Below are 22,851 nucleotides of genomic sequence, written 5' to 3'. Positions count from 1 at the left end.
TACTTCTGAGAGAATTTATTTTTTTAGGGTTAGCCTTTGTGTGTGTAAGAAAGAGAGTGTGTGTGTGTAAGTATGTCTGCATGTATATATGTAAACAATGTGTATGCCTGTGCTGTCAAGGTCAGAAGAGGAGGTCGGATCCCCAGAAACTGGAGTTAGAAGCTAGTGTGAGCCTCTGTGGGTACTGGGAAGCAAACTCAGACCCTCTGTAAGGGAGGCAAGGGTTCTCAATCACTGAACTTTGGCTTTCCAGGTGCTACAAGTACTGCTGTCCCCATGTCCACCTTAGATTATTCCAGTTACTATAAGAACTTGTGAATTCAGCTACCTGTGGTGGCATGGCATGATGGTCTGGGCTGGCAGGAAGCTGGTGGTATCTTAAGCCCTGTCCCCCCTCCTCCTCCAGCACCCCTACCCCCATCGCAGATCTAGTGTATACCTCATAAACCTCAGAAGAGCCTCTGGGTAAAGTGCCTGGTGTTCTGTCTGAGGTGACCAACCCTGTAATCATCCAGGCGGTGCTGCTGCTAACTTTAAAGGCTTTGTGAAACTTGCATGTCTATTTCCATTAAAAATTTTTGGACTGGGCATGATGGCTCACACCTTTAATTTCAGCACTCAGAAGGGCAAAGGCAGGCAGGTCTCTTTGATAGTTTGATACCAGCGTGCTCTATATAGTGAGTTCCAAGCCAGCCAGGGCTACAAATTGAGACTCAATAAAATAGAGGAAAATAAAATACATTTCTGAGCCAAGCACAATTGTACACCTTTCTAATTAATTCTAGCACTTGGGAGGCTGGTTATTAGCTTGAAGCCAGTCTTGGGCACAAAACAAGACCTGTTTCAGTGGAGAATTGTTTTGTAATTTGAAGTAGAGATTAGAGTCTTTGTAGGTAATGTATCTAGTCAGAGGAGCAGCAAGAACTGTGTCCTCTGTGTGCGCACCAAGGGCCTTGTCAGCTGCGCCGTGTCAACTCACAGGGGCAGGGCACTGTGAACTAGAAGTACGTGGGCCTAGTGCTGCTTGTGTGGATGTTGATCAACCAGGGCTTGGAAGATGACCCTAGGGGGTGAGCTGGCTCACAAGATGCCTAGACCTTCTGCTATGGTGGGGGTTCAAGAGACAGCTAAGTCTAATTATTAAACAGGCAGCACAGGGAAGTGCTTGCAGGTGCCTTCTGTGTCACAGCGGTAAGAATGATACATTGACTCTGATTTCTGCTCCAGGGGAAATCTGACTCTTGTCCTTACCATTGGCCTGTATGTAGAAAGGCTGGCATTGCCATGGCGTCTGAACTCTGCCTTGCTCTACTCCCGGTCTTAGGCAGTCTTCTTTCCTTTCTCTAATGCATTCACATGCCAACACTGATAGGTAGGGATTAAGGTGGCAGGTTGTACCTGTGAGTTCTAGTATGGTGGAGAGTGCAGAGGGACTATGGCCTTCCTGGTACTGTGCAGGCATCATTCCTGTGAGAGCATGGACTTTCTGGTGTCGCTGCCTGCTGTAGGAGACTTCAAAGGGCACTCTTCTCTTCTCCTTTTGTTTTGTTTTGTTTTGTTTAATTTATTTATTTTACTTATATGAGTATACTGTAGCTGTCTTGAGACATATCAGCGTTGATTTCCATTACAGATGGTTGTGAGCCACCATGTGGTTACCAGGAATTGAACTCAGGACCTCTGGAAGAGCAGTCAGTGCTCTTAACCGCTGAGCCATCTCTCTAGCCTTTTAAAAAACCACCAAGGCTATTTTCCTCCTGTTTATTCTAATCTTTCCTCATCAGGGTGCCAGCCGGGCTGCAGATGATGCTGAGCGGGAACGCCGGGATCGAGAAGAACGATTAAGACACTCCCGGAATCCAGCCACTCGTGGCCTCCCTTCTACAGCTTCCGGCCGTCTGCGGGGAACCCAGGAAGTGGCTCCCCCAACGCCCCTTACCCCTACCTCACACACGGGTAAGCACACCTCTTACTGTGCTTCACCAAACTAGGACCTCTGTTTGCTGTGTTGATGAATTGCTAACCATCCCAGTATGTGACTGGATTAGTCAGTTAAGGCCAGCCTGGTTTACATAGTGAGATATTGTCTCAAAGAAAAGAAAGAAATTTCCCTTTTATAAGACTTGTTTTAAAGTTAATTTCCCTGAAAGTTGTTGCTCATGGGGCTGGAGAGCTCGCTCAGTGGTTAAGAGCTCTAGCTGGTTTTTGTAGAGGACTTGGGTTTATTTCCTAACACCCACATGTCAGTTTTTACACTGTCTCTCTAGTTCCAAGGGAACTGACACTTTCTTCTGGATTCCTTGGGCACATGGTACAGAGATGTGTAGGGAAAACATCCACACACGTAAATTTTTTTAAAGTCTAGCTCTCATAGATTTTCTCAAACTTTTGAATACTCGGGGCTGACTTTTATATTGATAAATGTAGGGCCTTAGAATGCATTCAGCTACCATCAGGTTTCAGTTGCTGAGCACTTGAACTTGAGTTGGTTATGTGTAGCCCTGAGCCAGTTAATAGATTCAGGATATGTACTTGGCTAGGGTCATTAGTTTCTGCTGTGCCTACAGGCTTATGAGTTTTTTGTGTTTGTTTGTTTTTAGATAATTAGGCGTATTGTAGGTGTTTTTCTCGTGTGTATATGTGCTGCCTGTGTACCCAGTGCCCATGAAGGTCAAAAGAAGGCATCAGATCTCCTGGAGCTGGGGTAGCGATAGTTGTGAGCCACCATGTGATACTGGAACCCAAACTGGGTCCTTTCTAAAAGCAGGTGCCTGCGGCCATTGAGCGCTCTCCATCTAGTGGGTCCAAGGGTATTTAATAATTATGCTTTCTCTTCCTCTCCAGCCAACACCTCTCCGAGGCCTGTCTCTGGCATGGAACGAGAACGGAAAGTGAGTATGCGGCTGCACCGTGGGGCCCCAGTCAACGTCTCCTCATCTGATCTCACGGGCCGACAAGATACCTCTCGCATGTCCACCTCACAGGTATGCATGTAGAGCTCACTGAGGCCTAGCTGCGCCAGACCTGTGTGGGGTGCATGTCCTTGTCACTGTGTGCTGACACTGGCTCTCCCTGCCTTTCTTTAAGGACTGATCTTTTCAGGTTCATAGTCAGGAGTGGGGCGACATTTGTGAAGACTGTATTTCCTTTCTTCCTCCCACATTTTTTCTTATTTTTGTGGATATTTAACCCATTGGAACCTGTGACTTGCTGGGTTTCTAAAGGGTTTGTTTCCTGGCTAGGACTGTAATGGGCTGTGAACTCTGTGTGAAGCTTTTTCTCTTCTGCTCGATCTCAAAGGGACATCCCTATCCCTGCCCCGCCGCCTTCTCCACCAGTGAAGACAAAATATACCTGTTTGCTTTGTACCTTTTGTTGGGGAGACGTCTGTCGTTGGCACACCGACTGGGTTTTTATAACTCGATTTGTGTTTGCTAGCCAGGCTCTCGTTAGAACACCAGAAAAGGCACTGGCTGCATAAGAAGGGTTCCCGTGAGTGATTGAGCCTTAGAGGTGCCAGGCTGTAAGGTGTCCTCTTCTGTTGCCCTGTCTGTCTCTCAGGAAGGAGGTACTCAGGGAAGGTAGGGTAGTGTGAACTAGTTCCCAGGCCTCTTCCTCACAGATACTCGCTCATCCACATCTGCGTCTCCTCCTCTCTGTGCTTGCTCAAGCCTTTGCATTCAGCACTGCTTCCTTCAGCAGTCTACACTACACTTCCTTTTCTAAAGTAGGGTCTCCCACTGATGGGGGGGTTAGGGTCAAGGATAAATTTGAGGAAGCTCTTGCAAGCACCACTGCCCTTTTAGAGCTTGTTTTGAAGCACACTTGTATGGCAACACCTCTGTAGCTCACTGTGGGACCTCTACAGTGTTTGAGTGGAGAAGGACTGAGCATGTATTGAGTTAGTGTAAGATCCCTGGAGCTTCCTGGACTTGTCCATACTTGAGACTGGTCTGATGAAAGTCGTGACTGCTGAAATGTGTTCCTGTGCATTTCTTAATTTACCAGGAATTACTGATTTTGTATAAATTTCTCCTGAAAAGACAACAGATGTAGGAAGTTTAATGAGGGATGACTTAAGTTCTAGGCCTTGAGTTTTGAGATGAGGAGATTGAATTCCTTGGTGTGCACCCCTTAAGCTCAGCTCCCTGGGAAAGACTTACCAGGTTGTTTTTCTTTGGGGTGTTTTTCTGGTTTTGGTTTTTGTTTTGTTTTCAGGCAAATCATTGTGTTTACTTTAGGAAATGGTTCACTTCTGCCTGTTTATCTACAGCTTGTGGTGTGGTGGACCCTGGCTGGGTTTAGACATATTTTATGCCAGTAGCTGGATAAAGACTAAGGAACTAACAGCTGGGGTGGGCTTTTTTGCTTTTGTTTTGTTTTTAGTTCAGTATGAAAATGAAGCATCTGGTAGTTTGTGATCCAGGAGGAAAATGGAAGAATCAGGAAGGTTCTGTGGGTATCAAGAAGACACAGGGTACATACAGCCCAGCTTCTTCCTGCCAAGGCTATGGCTGCCTTGGCCTTACAGTGTCAGAAAATAGCACTTCCTTCCACATGACTAACTTGGGCCTCAGAAATCAGTCTCTGGTTGCTTGGCCTCTTATGTTTCTGCATGGAGAACTATTAACAGGCTTGAACATTGGTTGGGAGGCTTCCTTCCTGGAGTTTCTTCATTTCTCCTGTTATATTGGGGATTTTCTAGAGACTGTTGTGTGTGGTTGTCTCCAGAGTACTCATTTGTCTTCACAGCTACTCCTTTGGGGTTGTTTTGCTGTCACTAAAGGGCAGGTACCCTTAAGAGGGTCCCTTTCATTACATAGTGCCACCAGCATCAGTGTGCTTGTACTATAGATGGTGTCTTTTCTCCAAACAATTCATCCCTCTCTATACTCTTTTCTAGGCTCTCAGCCAAGCATCTGCTCTGATATTTTAAAAATTAAAGGCTAGTTGGGGTTCCTCCAGGCATGGCAGGCCAGTATTAACTTCTCCCTAGAGAGCTGGAGTTCAGGTAGGAGTGATGGCGTCTCCTTAGAACTGTGAACTAGAGAGCACCATGCATATTATTAGCTCTTGTTACAGCAGCACATTCCTTTCACTTGGCCTCCTTTACCTATGGCTGCTGGTTTTCTAATAGGTGGTGCATCCTGTGAGGTGTAATATGACACCCACAAGTCCATACACACTCAGTTAAAGTCAGCCTTGAGAAGCATCTGCCCTTGTCCACCTCTGATGGGGAGGAGGAGGAGCAAGAGGCGTGGTACAGGTCACTGGAGTCACCTCTTCTTCCCTGTAGAACCCCACCCTCACTCAGGCTGCTGCTTCAGCATCTTCTCTTCCCTGAAGAGCGAGGCATTAGGCGAGTCTTCTGGGGAGACCATTTCTCCTGATATCTGTGAGTTTGCTCTCATTAACCAAAAGAGCATAGGCTTTGCAGGGCATCTGATCAGTGGCTCTCTATTGTTTGTTTTTCTTTCACTAAAAAGAAAGGTTTCCTGTCTTAGCACAGCTCAAAATGTGCCAGTTACTGCTTTTGATACCTTACTTAGTCCACACCTGCCCCAAAGTAAGGTCCTAAGATCCACCTGGTAATCTGTTAGGAGGGAGTATGTCCATGGGTGTATCCTGGGAGGTGCTCTCCCTTACACTGCTGCATAGTGCTGTCAAACCGATCTGTAGAGCTTCTTCAGCCTCGCCGTCCACTGGATTTCAGCTTTTCTAAAGCATGAAGTTAGGAAACAGCAATGTCACTTTTATCAAGGGTCATGAGAGGCAGATGAGCTGTGCACTGTGTGGAGAGACTTGCCGTGAGCTGGAGTCCCCAGAGTGTCTGTCTGTGTCTTGACCTGGTCAAGGCAAGGGACACATCAGGACTCAGGCTCAGTACAAGCAGCCAGGGGACCAGGACCTCATGTGCTGGTGTGGCCAGCAGGACACTTACCAACAGCTGTCTTTTCCCCCACCTCAGAATAGCATTCCTTTCGAACACCACGGCAAGTAGCTGCTCGTCTCCATCGGAAGGCAGCACTGGGTGAGTGTGCTCGTGGTGGGGCTCTGCAAGTAGCAGGTGCCAGGCAAGGTGGGAACAACTCCCCACCCATCATCTGGGCTCGCTGGTGGGCTGGGCTTGCATGCCAAATGCTGGAGATAGAGTGAGGCTTCTTCTGCTTGTTTTTCTTTGTGTGGGTTTGGAGTAGTTATGGTGAGCTACCCAGTCTGGGGGAATCAGTGGCATCCTTAGAATCTCTGGACTGAGTGACCTTAGAGAACCATCCTGCTGTGCCTTTGTCCTCTGACCTCCTGTAATTGTATTCAGTATGCTGGAACTGCCCCCAGTCCTGGCTCTGGGCCAAGCACATGTGTCTGTTGTACTCAGCTGAGTGGTCCATGCTTGGTGTTGGGCTTTCTTGAGCTCTTGCTACATGCAGACTCCCAGTGGTCTGTGCTCATCCTGGCTTTTTTAGTCATCCCTCTTCCTCTTTCATTTATCTTTGTCCTCATTTTGTGTTTCTTTCCAAACTTGGTACCTGCCCAGTCATCTTGTCCATGCAGCTGTTGTCTGTATTAATCCAGCCACAGCCGCCTGCTACCCTGCCGTCAGTGCATGGCTGGGTGTCCACGCTGAGCTCCTTTCTTGTTGGCCACATGGTATTTGGTGGTTCCTTCCTTCCATCAGGGGCTTGAGCTTTGGTGGGGGTTGTGCTGCTGGGAGATCTGCTTTGTTTAACACATATGTGCACTCTTGGAAGTGTCCATAAGAATTTTTCCGTCTTCCCTAAGGGGTGTGCCTGTTCTCTCTAGGAAGGGAGGCTGGGAGCAAGTGTCGCTGCTCCACTCGGATCTACAGGAGCACAGCTCTGCAGTTTCTTTGCTTGCATGCCCTTTCTTCCCCATCTTCCTGTCCTGGCTAGAGGCCTTTCTGTGCAGCCAGGGGTGAAGGTGTTTAGATTGAAGCCAGGTGGCAGTGTGTCCCTTCCCTCCCAGGCTCTATTGTGTTATGTGCACCCAAATGCCTGGCTGGCCTATTCCTCTGGCCTTATGCTGACCTTGTACTGTGCTTTGGCTCCGACAGATTCCCGGTCGGGTGGCTTCCAGTGGTCTTCAGTCTGTCGTGCACCGATGAGAACTCTCCTTTTTGCTGTGAAGGGCAGACAATGCATGGCTGATCTACTCTGTTACCAATGGCTTTACTAGTGACACGCCCCCCGGTCTAAACCTGAAATGTTAACGCCGGGAGCTCTCCAGGCCACTCACCCAGCGATGCACATGGGGAATCAAAACACAAACTAAATGGACAGGCTCCAAGAGCTGCCATCGCCAGGGGCTGCCACCGTGGCCCCGTGTGAGCTCAGTTATCATGGGGCTGGGACGAAGAGCAGAGGCTGGGAGACCATTGCAGAGAGAACCCGACTCCCTGTGAAGAGCCTCTCAGCTCCCACCAGTGGTGGCGGACCTGCGCTCCCTGATGATCCCACCGCAGCTACCAGTCTTCTACTTGGTTAAGACAGTTTTGTATCATTTTGCTAAAAATTACTGGCTTAAATCTGTGTAAAGAAATCTGTCTTTTTATTGTTTCTTTCTTGTCTGTTTTTGCGGTCTTAAACAAAGAAGGATGTTGACCTTAAAGAATCCTAAGACACGCTGGCTTGGAGCTTCTATGTAAAATGGAGGCAGGCAAGAGAGGGGCACATGTGAGTGTTGAGGATGTGTGTGGTGTTCTGTTTTGTTTTCTCATGTTGTGCTGTTCACTTTGGAAAGGAACTTCTCATCAGTTGTGTATGTGTGTGCGTGTGCGCGTGTGCGTGTGTGTCTTGTGGCTCCCATCAGCCTAATTTGGGCATCTTGCTTACTCTTTCCCACTGTAAACTGATAGCCTGCAGTCATCAGAGCAGGTACAACTGCCATGGCGTGAGGGCTCACAGTTACAGCCTCAGCAAAGCACCACGGCCTGGCAGTCCTCCCAAAGGAGGCAGAAGGAAGTCAGAGCTGAAGAACCCACATGCTGGGACGGGGGGCCCCTCTAGGCTGCTGGAGAGCTCCAAGATTCAAAGCTGAGCTTGTGTTTGTGGTTTCTAGGGAGAGGATTGCTGTTGGTAGGATTGGTTTCCTCTATGCCTTTGAACTTGGGAAGTTGCAGAATAGACTGAATAGTCTCATGCAGATGCCATTTGGGTTTGTCATGGGCTCTCTGCTCAGAGCCAGGGAGCTGGCTGTCCTAGAAACACACCATGGTTTGCCCAGAGGGACCAGTGGCCAAAGGGAATCAACCCTGAAGTGCCAAGAAGCAGGTAACTGCCTATCTGACTCTAAAACAAACCTTCACCTCCACATGCTGCGTGACCTCCAGAAAGGTGTGGTGCCACACACTGCGTGGTCTTCAGCTGGACACACTGCGGGCTGGGCTGCTCTGCCGCTGGCGGTTAGGATGCCACCATGCTCTTCCCCACCATGTGCACCGGATATGAAGAGACGGCAGGACCTGAGCTCCCCATCTGAGAAGTGGGTGCAGTACATGTGTGTGGGTCCATCTCTGATTTTCCCTGTCAGCCTATGGAGAGTTATGCTGGTTACCTCGCTCCCTTGGAGGTTTGGCTCTAATGGTGCCACCATGGCTTCTCCCTTCTTCCCAGAGTTCCCTGGCTCTGAGCACTGGCCCGGGGTTGGGAGGGACACACTGCTGATGTGTGATATAGCACCTCAGAATGTGGCTGTTAATTGTGCCTGCCAGCCATCTGAGCCTGTGGGTGCTGATTTCTGAATCCTGAACTGGTTACTCTGCAAGCATTTTAGGGTGCAGAGACTTGACTCCGTGGGACTGTGTGTCTAGGAGTGCAGAGGGAGGTTGGGAGGGTCGGGCGAGTTTGAGATTTTTGTTGCAAATCCTTTATCAGAGTTGGTCCTCCCCTCTCCAGTGGCAGGCCTGCCCGGCAAGTGTTCTTGTTGATACCTGTGGTTCTGGAGGGGTATGGGGTGGCCTTGAGACTAATCCAGGTTCAGCCTGGCCCTGCTGGGTTGTGCCGAGACTAGGACCATTGGAAGTCCTCCAGGGTGTGTTCTGACGGTTCTTGCCCGATATGTAATCCCATCGTCACTCGCAGGAAGCGTAGTTAGAATGTGTGTATCAACCTGTGTCTTGGTGACCAGTCTCTGAGCTGTGCGTTTGTACTACCACTGTATTTGTGTACTTTAACAATTGTGTAAATAATAAATTCATAATGACTTCTACCTTTCTTCCCTCCCCTTTGTGTGGTCTTTCTTTCAGCAGCATGTGTAAGCTACATGAAAGCTAACTTGGTGTGGGTTGGGGTTCTGAGGTTGATAGTTTCTATAGCTTAGGCTGGCCTAGAACTGAGCAATCCTTTTGCATCAGCCTTCTGTGTGTTGGTTTTACAAACCCAACAGAGTCAACTTTTTCAGGATGACATTCCTGCTTGTCCATTTGTGGGTATTGGGAAGCTAGTGGAGTAGGTGCCAGAAAGATGATTTCTGCTTGGACTCTGGTGTCATGAGTAGATGTGAGTTCCCTTAGTGATGTTGTGACAGTTCTGTGAGCCCTCCTAAGTACATAACCTAGGCAGGCCTCTGTGTTAGTGCCTTAGATTTTCACCTTGCCTGGAAGGGAAGCTCTGAAGTGGGTATGTCCAACTGCCTTAGCTCCTGGCATGCACTAGAATCCATGAAGGATTCTACATCCACAGATCTACTGGCATCTGTGTAGACCTGACTTCCACAGCAGCACCAGACTGGGAGGCATGGAAAATCTTGTCAGGCTGCTAGAACTAGGTCTGTTCCTGTTTGGAAATCTGTCTTCTTGGGAATTCCTAATGTGTCCCACAGCCTGATGAGCTTGACCAGTTGAACATGGTAGAGTAATCCCCACTCTCCTGCTGCTCTTAACCCCGCCACTTACCTTGCTCTTGTCTCTTACAAGTTACTCTTCAGCCTTTTCTACCCCTATACCTTAAACATTCCAAGTTGGCTTCTAGCTGAATTCCAGAAGGGAATCTGTTTTCCCACTCCGTCCCCTCATTAGCTAAGACAGTGTTTCTTAACCTGTGGGTAATGTCATAGCCACTTGAACAAATCTCCAAAAATATTTACATCATGATTCATAAGAGCAAAATTGGTTTTTTAGTAGCGACAGAATAATTTTATGGTTGGGAGTCTCCATAACATGAGAACTGTAAGAACTAGCAAGGTTGAGAAACACTGAGCCAGGAGATGAAATATGGGTACAGGCTCTGTCTACATGGGCTCCTTCCCCAGCCTAGTGCTCCCTGCTGTTTAAAGCCAGGCAAAGTACAGGGGACCCTATACTTCCCCTCCTGTAAAGGTACTTAGGCTAGAGGTGGAAGGACCAGTCTTGGAGCTAGAACTGGGTGGACTGCACATCCAAGAGGCCATTGTCTACACTGAAGACTGGTCCTACCATCAGTCCCCCGTGCATCTGAGCAGCATTCTTCCAGGAGCCCCACCCTGACTCTTCAAATGGTATAGGATCTGTGTCCACTAGGCTGCTGAGTCAGCCACATCTTCACCTCCATGTGTTCTCTGCCAAGGATAGGGTATGGGGATTGGGGAAGAGACCAACAGGTGGGTCAGCAGTAGCCTGTAAACTAGCTCATTTGCCTCAAACTGGTTTGGGGATTATGGGTTATCTTAATCTCTTCCCCTGGACCTTTGCAGGCCCAGTTATAAGCAGGTCTAGATGGACAGGCCTCTCCATTCTCACTCAGGCTTGGGTCTTCACAGGATCCTAAATATAGCCTTCCCTTAGTCAGTTCAGCCCCTATAGAGTTCCTAGTATGTTCTTTATGTCCTCAGCTGCTATAGGAGCAGTCACAGGCCTTAAGTCTTCCTGGCTTCTGGCATCATCTGCTTGGGTTGGTTGCCACCCTAGGAACCCCAGCAACCATACTTTGAGGACAGGAAATTTCCTTTCCTCCAATTAGAAAATATCCCAGCCTAGGAATGGAACTGGATGGAACTAGCTGTTCATTATAGGGCCCAGAGAGCTAGGGAACCTCGGGGCCACCCAGCATCTCCCTTATAAAAGCTCCAGCCCACTCAGTCTCTCCCCTATGAAGAATTTTACTAGAAAGTGATCCTGATCATCTTATCTGTGATTGCCCATGTGCAGGAAACCTGACCCATTTTTGCCATTTCCTGAATGCTTCATGTTCTCACCACATGCTCTGGGTGCAAGCATGGGGTGACACAAGCAGGGGGGAGGGGGGCGTGCAGCACAGCCTACTGCTCTCATCCAGGCTGAGCCTGAGCAGTACAGATAGCTCTAGGAGCCTTCCCCTCCAAGATCCACTCTCCACAGCCAGGTCTAGAACTAGGAAGCCTGAAGCCTGGGGGGTGGGGGGGGACACGCAGAGCAGTGATGTGGAGAGGCCCAGTGCCTCTGCACAAGAATGCTACCCACTTATCACCACTTTGCCTCTGGGGCTCGGCCTATCTTGAAGCCTTGCCATTGCCACTAGTCTGGTGAGATTGGCAAATTAGACTCCCAGGATGCATGTGACTGCTGCTGCTATAAGCAGTGCCCACCAACTGACCTCCTAGTACAGAGAACAGACCAGATGGGAGAGGCATCCCAGAGTGAGCAGGGCCAGACCCAACATGGGGCATGGGAGGCTGGGCCCAGATATGAGCACTCGCCTCCTTTTCCTTGCAGAGGAGCAGGGACATGGCGTCTCTCCGGCTGCACGCGGCCCGCCAAGGTGCCCGCTGCCGACCCCAGCGCCCACGACGTACCACCTACTGAGGCGGCCCCAGCGGCCTCTGACCGGGCTTCCAGCCACACAGGCCGCCACCGGCCACAGGGCAGGTGGGTGTGAGGTGCCCAGGGCGAGCCCGAGCTGAGCATGGGCTGGACAGAGGTCAGCAGGTGCTGACCACATAGAGAAATTTACCAGCCCTCCAGAGGGTCGAATAAACAGAAGGCAGGAAACTTAGGTTGGAAGCCCACACACAGTGAACAGCTTATGCTATACTTCAGCTCGCCCTTGGGGGTTCCCCATGGCCTCCAAATGCCACCCAGGCACCCCTCTCTAGCATGGGGCTCCCTCCCTTGCTATTCCCCTCTCCCCCTTTCTTCCTGCTGTATGAATGCTGTGGCTATTGAACAAACCCTAGGGGCAGCAGAGAATGTTACAGCAGGCAGACCTGGAAGAGCTAATGAGGGCCAGAACCACTTTTTAAGAATCAGCAGTTTGTTATTTAACAAAGGGTGGGACTCAGGGTGAACAGACCACTGCCCAGAACCACACAGCTCCTAGAGACAGGCCCCTTGATGCTCCTCCCACGGGCAGGTCTATTTCTGCCTTCTCAGGTAGAAGGATTTCTTTGTCCCTTAGGCAGAGATGGATGACTGTCAATGGAGGAGACTAGGGCTGAGGGGAGGGGGGGCGTAGGTAGGATGGTGGGATCAGGGAAGACCCTGCAGGCAGTGTCCACCTGCCAGCCTGTCCCAGCCCTGCCCTCTGATTAAAGTCGTGTTGTCTCCTAAGTGTGGGTTTCTAGGTCCTTGGCCACAGTGGGGATGGAGGGTGGGGAGGGGGCGGGGGAGCCACAGGCTGCTTGGGCTCAGCAGGCTGGGTCCCTGGTTTAGGTGGCTGATAACTATGGGGCTTCCTTGGCTTCACCGCAGATCCACTTTGGAATGACGCGGTTCCCACCCCGCCACCTCTCCCCGCAAAACACTGACCGGCTGACCAGGCAGCCAAGAGCTGAGCCGATGGCCCCGCCCGCCCTCAGCTGGTCCTGTTTGTGAAATAAATATGAGCGTTGCCAGTCTCTGGACCTCTTCCCTGCTCCCTGCCCGCCCGGCCAGGCTGCTCACACGCTGGTTTCCGGGGTATGAACCACCTCCCCATTTTTCTCAGGCTCTGCCTTCAGGAAGTGCTCCACCTCCCTCGAGTCCACTCCCACGTCCACAGGGGGCTTGTGGAGCTTCTCCTCTGAGGCCACCTCCTCAGGCTCTGTCACCTCGGGCCTCTTCCTCTTCCCGATGCAGAAGAAGTTGCCCAGCAGCAGCACAAGGGAGGAGGTGAGCACCTCGGCCCCCGCCAGGATGAACACATACTTGTAAACTTTGGTTGCATCCAGCAGCTTGCCTGCAAAGAAGACCCAGGGTCACTAGAAGCTCCAGGGAGTGCCCCGCCTCCACCCTGGGCCAGGGCTCCATCTCCTGGCATTGAGGAAGTGCCTCAGACATGCAGTCACCCTGTCTGTCTTGAACTTCATCCCTAGTGGCACCCACCCAGCCCTCTCTAGTCTCCTCTTCTTCTTTCTCCTCTCCATGGGAGCAAAGACTGAATCAAAAAGGATAGATAGAAGTGGCCTTGAGGGTTTGTACACACCCCCTCTTCCCAGTCACAGATGGGACCCCTAGAAAGAGACAAGGCTTAGCCAAGGCCCTTTGTATCTAGTAACTGAGGACCCCAAGACCATCCTGGGAGAAAGAAGGAACCAGAGGGTATAAGGAGAGCAGATAGGGCTATAGAGTTCCAAGTCCAAGATGGCTAGGCTGCCCTCTCCAGCCTAAACTTGAAAGGAGTGGTTTGGTTTTTTTTTTTCAGCTGGTCTTTAAAAAGTCAAAGGACTGCAGTAGCAGACACTGAAAGCTGCCCATGTAGTGTGCAGACTTCAAAGCCTGCCGCCAGGCCCCGTGTGTAAAGGTGTCAAGCTTATGCCTGTCCTGGCTCAGAGCCAGCACTTAGCTGTTGACACCTGCTGGCCCCAGTCTCCTAACGCCGGGTATGGGTACAAGAGGAAGGGGGGGAGCAGCCCCTCCTAGGGAGGCCAGGCCTTGCCCTGTCCAGGTCTCCCCTGCCAGCAGCACTCACCTCCTGACGGGGGTCCGATGAGCACAGCCACGGCCTCCAGCAGCAGCACGAGACCAATGGCACTGGAGAACTTCTGAGTGCCCACGATAGCCATGAGCACCTCAAACTGTAGTGCGCCCACCATGCCATATGAGATGCCAAAGAAGATGCAAAAGACCACCAGGCCACCGTAGTCAGTGGCTGTGGAGCCTGTCAGGTCAGTGAAGCCATTGAAGAACATGGCAAAGCTGAAGAGGTAGACAGAGTAGGGCCGCACCTTCTTGAGGCCTGTTATGAAACCAGCCGTGGGCCTGGCAAAGATGTCGATGAAGCCCAGGATGGTGAGAAGGAAGGCGGCCTTTGTGTCGGGTACACCCATATCCTTAGCATAGCTCACCACAAAGACCGGAGGCACAAAGAGTCCCAGCACCATGATTGAGGCGGCCACGGCATAGATGAGGAAGCCGCGGTCTCGGAAGACACTCAGGTCTAGCAGGCGTTGAGGTGGCCGCTGGGGTCCGCGGGGCTCAGTCCCTCCGCCTACCTGCGGTGCCACCAGCGGCCTCATGAGCGCAGCACACACACAGCAGTTGAGCAGTAGGCCCCCCAGGATGAGGAAGCCACCCCGCCAACCATAGTGATCCTGCAGCAGCTGCCCCAGTGGAGACAGTGCACAAAGGAACACTGGGCTGCCTGCCGCTGCCAACCCATTGGCAATAGGGCGACGCTTGTTGAAGTATCGATTGAGCATGATGAGGGAAGGCTGGAAGTTGAGAGCCAGACCCAAGCCTGTAAGAGAGGACAGTATAAGATCCCCAGACCTCCAAAGAAGGCATCGTGAGACTCTGAGATCCAAGCCTGCAGGGAAGGCATGACTCAGATTCCCAAGCAAGGCAGCTTAGATCCCTGTGTTTCCCCAGACCTTTGTCCACTCCCCAGATCCCCTGGACTTGGGCTCCAGATGATGACAAGCTTCTAAATGGGTCTCGACGTCCAAGCCCTCAGACACCAGCCACTCGACCCCAGCAGGGCTGTACCTACTGCTCTCGGGGACTATTGTGGATGGGAGGGAAGGCTACACATAGCCCAGGGGCCCAAGAGTCTTCAACTTTCCCCCAAAGCTTGGAACAGATGAGCACAAGTGCCATGGCCCACTCATCTTTCCTGACACCCTGAGGTCTTCAGGTCCCACCGGACTCACCAGTGATGACCCCCGTGGTGAGGTAGATCTGGATAATGCTTCTGCAGAAGGACGCAGCCACCATTCCCAGGGACGCAAAGAGGCCACCCACAAGCATGACAGGCCGGCAGCCAAAGCGGTTCACACACACACTGCAGAGCGGTCCTGTGTGGGGAAGGTAGCTGAGGGCAGGTCCAGGCCTCCAGCTTAGCTCTGCCCTCAGCCTAACAGGGGTGCTGAGCACTGGGGTGTCAGGTCCTTAGTGCAGGTGACTCATGGACCCTAGGCATGGCTCAGCTCCTCACGATGCCCAAGCAGGGCAGCAGGCATCAAGCACCTTTGAAGAAACTGCTTGTGGAACCTGACCACTGGGAGTATCGGCACAACCCACCCCCTGAGACAGAGCCAATAGCTCTCTGGCAAGATCACCTCCCCCAAGATTTAACCCATTCGCCCATTCGCCCATGCTCCCTGTGCCCCCCCCCCCACCTCACCTGTGCCATAGAGCATAGCCAGCAGGATGGAGGAGATCCAAGCCGTGTCGCTGTAGCCAATCCCAAACTCATGCATAAGCTCCTTGAAAAAGACGCTGACCGCCTTGGGGAAGGCGTAGGAGAAACCCGTGATGATAAAACAGCCAAAGAGGACGGCCCAGCCCCAGCCCCCATCGGGGGCCTTGATGCCGGTGGGACCCTCGTCCACCACAGCCCCTCCCATAGCCAGGAGGGCTGCTTTCACCTGAGAGGAAAAAAAAAATAGCAGTGACTCAGGTTGCCAGGGTGACCATCTCAGCCACAGCCCAGCAGAGGAGGGTGGGGCCAGAAGCAGGCAGGGCACCTGGAGAGTGCCAGCATTGGCACCTGGCTGCTCCAACAGCAGCTCAGCCAGGGGCAGCCTGCTCCTGCTGGCTCAGGGCTCCCACCCCTGGCTACGTTTAACTGGTACCTTGGGAAGCTGTCTAGACCCCTCCTCATTCAGTTGCTGATCCCCACACAGGTGGCTATAAAGTACAGTGACTTTGGGCTCAAGCAGGATTCTATGTTACTTCCTGGGAAGAGCAGGCACAAGAAGTCAGCCTAGCTGGCATCTTCTGAACTCTCGCTGGGCAATCCTGGCAGTAACCTGGACTTCCTGTCCCTTTCAGAGCACACTCTTGAATCCTCCCCTAGAATGTCTCGGGTGGGTATCCAGCACTCTGCCCACCTCTGAGTCTAAATAGGGTCTGCCCTGTGCTGCTTTCCTGCCCCTGAGGAGCTACTCCGGATCGCACTGGCTGACTGGGAGGACATGTCTCTAGGGCATGAAGAAGCAGGCTGTGTGGTATCTGAGGGGGGGAGGGGGCTTGCTTCCCAGGACCCCTGGGTAGAGAGGTTGGTAGCTCTAACTCTGCCTGGAACAACAGTGTATGACATTAGCTTTGGGGAGTAGCTGAAGATCCTGATGAATTCTGGTAAGGTCTAGGATTAAGGGAGAACAGCCAGCCATGGCAGCAAGCAGCTCACATCCCAATCTACGGGAACAGGGGCTGACCCCAAGCCCACACCCACCCAGCTCTAACTTCCCTTTTCATGAATTTCAGGGCCTTATTGATGAGAGACAAAGCAAGTCCGAAAGCTAGGACCAAGCTTCTGTTTGGCTAATGGCACCCCAGTTAGTGTTCTCCTAATCCCAGGTTAGCCTCATCCCCCGTCTCACCAAGAACTGAGCTGCAGCGAGGGCGGCCTCGGACCTGAGTATTCAGTCCAGCCTACTCGTCTCTCTCCACAAATGGTGTGCTGCCAAACAGTACTCTGGGAGAGAGAAAGCAAGCCATGATGTATAGAAGGGCAGCTCGCACTGGGATGGAAACTCCTGACCAGGTGACCTTCCCACCGCAGCTGCTCACCCTGGGAGGGCTGAGCATGGACCTCTGGGCTCCAGCCCTGCCCCTGCCCCTGCCCCTTTGCTGGCTCTCTCCTTGAGCAGTCCTGTGATTGGGTCACAGTGTGCTAAACAAGACTGTCCTAGGAAGCCCAATGTGACTCTGTCCAGGTATTCCTGGGGCTCAGAAACAACACACAGCTCTACTAGGAATGCACACCAGCCTTTGAAGGCTGCACCCCACATCTGACCATCTGGCCACGGCCCAACCTGAGCCCCACCCCAGAGAGTCACCAACAGGACATGCTCAGTGGGAGCCCCAAGTGAGCCCCAGACACCTCTTATCCATGAGCCCTAAGTTTGAAAGGCCCTTAAGATTATTTAAAAGGAGCCGGGCGGTGGTGGCACACGCCTTTAATCCCAGCACTTGGGAGGCAGAGGCAGGCGGATTTCTGAGTTTGAGGCCAGCCTGGTCTATACAGAGGGATTTCCAGGATAGCCAGGGCTACACAGAGAAACCCTGTCTCGGAAAAAAAAAAAAAAAAAAAAAAAAGATTATTTAAAAGGGAATCTTTAAAAACTGGAGTAGTTACATTTTAGGAATATATATTATTTAGAGATGAAATCAAAAGACAGAAAACATGAAGATCACCCCAGGCCCAGAATTTAAGGAGTGGTCATGGAGAGGATGGGGTGGGGGAGGGAAGCATGGTCAACTCAGCAGGGGTTCAGATTGTGGCCTTAACAGAAGTTTGCCTTTTTTGTCTGCCTACCTGTCTCTCTGCCTCTCTTCCTGTGCATGTGTGTAGACAGTATTCACTTTGTAGCCCTAGATAGCCTTGAACTCTCCTGACTCTCCTCAGTGCTGGGATTAATTCTGTTGCACTCTTTAAAATAAATCCAGGGTGGGCCAGATGGATCACTGGGTAAAGACACCTTCAACTGAGACTGAAACCTGGGTTCAATCCCCATGACCTACATGATGGAAGAAGAGAATGGACCCTGCAGGCTGTCCTCCGACCTCCACAAGCAATGGCGTACACATACAGGCACATACGTTCCTGGGCCCCGCCCTCCCCCACATAGTCACAAAATAAATTAAGATGTAAAAAAATAAAATCCACGTTCCATGTGAAACAAAAAGGAGAACATGCCCAGAACCAGACGTGAGCACCAGCCTAACTCTGGACACCTGAGGTCCCCACAGAGGAGCTCCGCCTCCCAGTCCCGAGCTTCTGGCTCTTATCAGATATACCTAGCACTTGTCATGGTACCAACAGGCATCCCAGGCTTTTGAAGTCAATCTACCTTTGCTTGTTTATTTTAAAGGTTGGCCTTCACTGGAGCTCTCAGAGTCCTAGGGGACAAACGGGGACATAACTACTTGCTATAGATAAGGTGCCCACTGAACTAGGGTCCTGGAGGGCAGTCAGGGCCAGAAGAGTACCCGTCCTGGGACTTTTCTGTCCCATAGCTGCCATGTAAGGCTTACACAAGAGGGGCCACCTTCAGTGCCAGGAGGTGATGGCACGAAGACAGAAGGCCCTACACCCACATTGTCCTTACCCAACCCAGGCGCTAACTACCGTAATGGCACCTCACCAGTGCCCATCCCAGCCTGTCACCAGAGACCTTGCAGAGGGAGACCTTCCAGGGAGATGACAATTTCCTAACCAGGGTGGAGTCTGAGCCTGCTATTGGGCCTGCTGTTTACCACCCAGGCCTGAACACATCCCAATAGAGTAAAAAGGCTAGGATACCCAGCCTGCCTCAGGGATGAGGTCCACGGGGTAACAGAACACAGATGGGCCAGAATGCAGACCAGTGCTCTAACCCTAGGGCTTCCCTGTCTGTCTCCACCAGGGCCCCACCTCCAGCAGCATATCACATGGGCACAGCCTAGCTATCTGGCCTTTCAGTGACATTTACCCTCCCAGGGAAGCTTGTGAAGCAACCCAGAAATAACTCAGCCTCCAGGTCACAGAAAACTGATCTGGGGATGGGGGCTGGGTCAGGAGAGGCTCCGGGGTGCTCCCAAGGGCTGTGTCTTATGACGGGTACATGGAAGTCCTTTGGAACAGCCCTTTGCATCTGAGGGCCTGGACTTCCTCCCTTTCACCAGCTGGGGTCTTCAGACCTGGACTAACAGTTCAAGGGAAGCAGACTAGGTGCCCATTAAGTGCCTGTCACCAGAGGGACCAGCCTTGGCCCTGCTTTTGTGGTCAAAGTAAGCAGCAGGAACTAAGGCAACTACAGCCCTTGTGTTGCGCTGCAGATCCCCAAAGAACAAGTAAGGCAGTTGAGGCCAGCACCCAGTATCTCAGGGTGGCAGGGGCAGACGGTTGCTAAAAGGCCCCCTTCCAAGTTCCCTCCTCCCCCCCCCTACCATTGTACAAAAAAAAAAAAAAAAAAGGAAAATGTAGCAATGGGCCTCTCCTCTCTGAGCCCACCCGTGTGCAAAGGTATACCATGGAAAAGTCCCTAGGGGGGTGGTTTCTGGAGAGGCCACCGTGGGCAGCTGGAGGCCTGCAGTGCGTGCCTGGCTCCTCTGCGCTTTGTCCTGTCAGCTCACATCAACTTTGCAGGGATCCGTGGGATAGAAATACTGACCTTGTTTGCCAAAATAGACAGTTGCCCAGAACCAACCATCACACCACCTCAGCCCTGAGATCCCCCTTCTTGTGAGGAACCTTGGCTGTCACAAAATGGGGCAGCCCTAGGGACCTGCTCCGGCTTACTGTGGGAGACCCTTCTTTGCAAAGTTCCACCAAGGCCCTGCTGAACATTGCACGGTCCACTCCTCCACAAGAGCATCTTACGGAGCCCTCGATTCTCATGCAGCCCTCCTCCCTAAAGCCAGAATCTAGATTAAAGCTAAAGGGAGTCTCGGAAGTCATAAGCGCCCTCCAACTCCCATCACTGTCTGGCATAGAGGAGATACAGGTTTGGAGATGGCCGAAGTATGAGTGGGGGTGGGGCTTGGATCAGAGGGCGGCAACCGACTGGAGATAGTGGTCCAGCCGACCTGGGCGGGGTTCAATGGGTCGGGTTAGGGAAGGAAGCTCCGCCCAAGCGGACTCGGGACGTGGGGGACGTGACCGCGCCAAGGGAGGAGCCGCTGCCGTATTGCCTGGAGTAGGCGGTCCTCTGCTTCTACCGTACTTGCAGCTCACGGCGCCAAATGCCCTGAGAGACCTAAGACTCACCCGTAGATTAGCTTGCAAGGCGGGCCAGTTCATTCTGCCCTTCACGAAGGCGAGCGAGGGCGCGCGACTGAACCTCTGGGATGCTGAGATGGGCTAGTTCATTATCCATCTACCCCCTCATGGCCCATTCCACTGATGGGAACAACGGCCAGAAGTCTGCTCTTGCCGCTAGGGCGGTCTCCATTCCTAACCTGCCCCTGAGCCAGTGCTCAGTGCCAGCTGGACCAAGGCCTGGTCCAGAGGTCTCTAATTGCTTAGCATCACCATCCAGAAAGTCCCGCATGGGGCCCAAAGGTGTCTGCTTCTGGGCCTCCCCAGCCCTCCCCTTTCTGACCAGTTCACTGGAGGATTAGAGTCCTAAAGTCCCGGAACACCGGCATACTGTGGGGTCCCACGCACTGGCCCCTTCAACATTACTTCTTGATGGTTCTAAGGCCTACTGTGCTTTCTCCTCGCTGCCCCTCGAAATTTAGGCATCCAAGCAGTGAGATCGTTTTTACGGGGAGCAAGCCCTGCCCAAGGTCACTGGTGATGTGGCCAAGTCCATCTTGGAACCAAACCACTGGTTATTCAAAGTCCTTGCCAAGAAGGGGCCACATGTATCTCGGTAGTGTCCTCAGTGCCCCTTAAGGGGTAGACTCATCCTTTGCACAGCATCCTAGCTGTGCACTAGTCACTGCTCATCCTGAGTGAGTCCACACACTTTTAGGACTGTCCTCGTTCCTCAACACGGACGGACCCAGCACCCACGGGACACCAGCCAACTTTGGGCCTGTACAATGATGCCGGGAGCCCTCGGGGATAACCTGCTCCCAACAGAAGAACTTTGGGAAAGCTAATGAGCCTGTGTTATGGGGAGAACCTTGCCGTTACGCTCAGACCAACCTGTTGTCCTGAAAGGGTTCCTGTCGGCCTGGGCCCTGCTGCCCTCTCCTTGCTTGTCACCCAGATTCCAAGCACTATCAGCTGTCCAGAGTTAACAGTTTCTTGAGCCTGTCTGTTGACTGGACCAGCATCCAGGCAGGCGCCTAGTCAACCCACTTGTCAGGTAAGAAAACAGACCGTGCCTGGTTTTCCTATCGGATGAGAATAGAGCAAACAGAGCCCACTCCGGAGGAAAACCCCACTTTCATGTGCCTAGTTTGGGTTAATAGTGGTGGCTGGGTAAGAGTTGATGAGTTTAAGATGGTAGAAAAGGTGGATGTAAAGAGATGAAAGAGACCCGAGGGCATACCTCCCCCAACGTGGCACCATTCCGAAGCGCACGTGTCCCTCTCTCTCACTGGGCGGCCTGCTGACGCCCGCTGGAGATTCGGGGTTCCAAGGAGGCTGTAGCATTCCCACCAAATATAGCCCAGGTTCCCCGGCCGTCCGGCCACGCTCCAACCCTCTTGGGCCGAGCTATTTATACTCTGGACGTTTGGTCGCCCAGGGCAGCTGCCCTCCTGGACGAAGCCCAGCCCCCGAGGGCTACCGGATGGATAGATAGGCGTCTACGAGGGCAGGGAAGCAGGATGCAAGCGCGCAACTGGCTGTTCATGGCCCTTTGGTGGAGCCGCAGTGGTGAGAAGGTTCTCCAAGTCAAGAAAGAATGGGGCTGGAGAACCAGGAGGAGAGAGGGTCAGGGGCCGGGAGCTCCAGGTCTGGATCCCCCGCCTGATGATCGAAGGCCCCAAACCTTGGGCGACTGGAGGCGGGGGGAGGGTCCCAGCCTCGCTCCGCGCGCCAAGCATCTCGCCGCGCCTACCTGTTACCGCCAGCCGCTGTATCTGCCTCTGTCCGCCTTGGCTGCCCGGCGCCGCGCCGGGGGCGACTTTAAGTGCTCTCATCCGTCGCGCGGCACGTCCCCCGCGCACGTCACCGCTGCCTGGCGCCGCCCCTGCCCTCCCCACCCGGACCCCGCGCCGCTGCCGGAGGGGGCGCCCTGGCCGCTGTTCCCCGACGGCGCGGACAATGCCATCTCCACTTAACAGGGAGACCAGGCTGGCACTCGCTCTATAGGCGCCCGGGGCCCGGGCCCCACCCAACGCAGACCTTCTCACTGTTCTCTTCCGCGCCCTTGGGCCGTGACTACCCACCTCTGCTTCCCATTCTACCCTCCATTTATCCCCTCCCAAGACTGTGGGCTCCTTCCATGATTCCTGCAAGAGAGTGGCAATGTCCTCGCTATCTCCGAGACTGGGACCTTTTGCCCTCCAGACCCTGGCCTTCTGGCCTGCGCCTTCTGCCGGGTGGCACACGCCCCCACCACACCTCATGCACACAGGGCTCCTGCCGCCTGCCTACTTCGGACTTTCGCCCCATCCAAACCACCATACCTTGCTCGTGCCTCAGCCTGGGCTATTGTGTGGCTGTGGCAGCTGTCTTCCCTAGTTAGGAAGACTCAGGCACCTTGGACTGACCGGGGATCTTGGGCAAGGCTGTCAACCTCCCTGAACTTCCGTTTTCCCCTGTGGTCGGGGCCCTGCAACAAAGTCAGATACAGGCACTGACACAGCCCTGCTCTGTCGCCCCTCAACTCCTATAGAAGTGATTTTTATGGGGGGATTTCTGCTCCACTCTAGCCTGTATAGCTCCCTGGGGGGCGGGGGGGGGGGCAAAGAAACCTGGTGTTTTTATTAACAAGCTGTAAGTTTAAACCGGGCAGGTTCTGAGATTGCTATAACATCCTAACTATAGACGCCACATTACTTGCCAACTGAGTCTTGCTGTGTTTGCTCTGCCCCATGAGTGTCCTCAGCGATTTTCTCTCGGCCACGTGCTCATGGTC

At 52.6% G+C, this 22,851-nt stretch overlaps 2 protein-coding genes across 9 annotated transcripts in view; one reads left to right on the top strand and one right to left on the bottom strand.

Annotated features, from left to right (window-relative positions):
- The window catches only part of Csnk1d (casein kinase 1, delta), a 33,642-nt gene extending 20,372 nt beyond the window's left edge, over nucleotides 1–13,270 (top strand). The window contains exons 7-10 of one of the 4 annotated variants that reach the window (XM_011248663.3): nucleotides 1,785–1,956; nucleotides 2,845–2,984; nucleotides 11,684–11,836; nucleotides 12,894–13,270. In XM_011248663.3, coding sequence (XP_011246965.1) covers nucleotides 1,785–1,956; nucleotides 2,845–2,984; nucleotides 11,684–11,773 — 402 coding nt within the window. In that variant the 3' untranslated portion in view covers nucleotides 11,774–11,836; nucleotides 12,894–13,270. Of the gene's footprint in view, nucleotides 1–1,784; nucleotides 1,957–2,844; nucleotides 2,985–5,968; nucleotides 6,032–7,072; nucleotides 9,239–11,683; nucleotides 11,837–12,658; nucleotides 12,802–12,893 lie in introns of those variants that run through there. The other 3 variants (XM_011248662.2, NM_027874.2, NM_139059.2) reach the window with 3 other exon arrangements.
- Nucleotides 11,979–22,495, bottom strand: Slc16a3 (solute carrier family 16 (monocarboxylic acid transporters), member 3). Of its 5 annotated transcripts, none has more exons than NM_030696.3 (6): nucleotides 22,400–22,495; nucleotides 16,711–16,805; nucleotides 15,510–15,753; nucleotides 15,037–15,180; nucleotides 13,857–14,624; nucleotides 11,979–13,124 (listed from the first exon to the last, which is right to left on the bottom strand). In NM_030696.3, exons 3-6 carry the CDS (start codon nucleotides 15,730–15,732, stop codon nucleotides 12,847–12,849), a joined length of 1,413 nt encoding a protein of 470 aa, NP_109621.1. In that variant the 5' UTR covers nucleotides 15,733–15,753; nucleotides 16,711–16,805; nucleotides 22,400–22,495; the 3' UTR covers nucleotides 11,979–12,846. The 5 variants fall into 5 exon arrangements, with proteins under 5 accessions (NP_109621.1, NP_001033742.1, NP_001033743.1 ...); NM_001038653.1 differs by lacking the exon at nucleotides 22,400–22,495 and adding an exon at nucleotides 21,829–21,912; XM_011249321.3 differs by lacking the exon at nucleotides 22,400–22,495 and adding an exon at nucleotides 20,967–21,133 and having other exon boundaries at nucleotides 12,204–13,124.
- Nucleotides 22,496–22,851: the final 356 nt, after the last annotated feature.

The sequence above is a fragment of the Mus musculus genome, chromosome 11 (assembly GCF_000001635.26).
Source record: "Mus musculus strain C57BL/6J chromosome 11, GRCm38.p6 C57BL/6J".
NCBI lineage: Eukaryota > Metazoa > Chordata > Mammalia > Rodentia > Muridae > Mus > Mus musculus.
This window is presented reverse-complemented; position numbering and strand designations above follow the sequence as displayed.

Coding starts and splice junctions, on each gene's coding strand:
- Slc16a3 (NM_030696.3), bottom strand. CDS start 15,732: ATGGGAGGGGCTGTGGTGGACGAGGGTCCCACCGGCATCAAGGCCCCC. Junction 14,625..15,036: donor CACCACGGGGGTCATCACTG/GTGAGTCCGGTG, acceptor CCTCTCTTACAG/GCTTGGGTCTGGCTCTCAAC. Junction 13,125..13,856: donor CATCGGACCCCCGTCAGGAG/GTGAGTGCTGCT, acceptor TCTTCTTTGCAG/GCAAGCTGCTGGATGCAACC.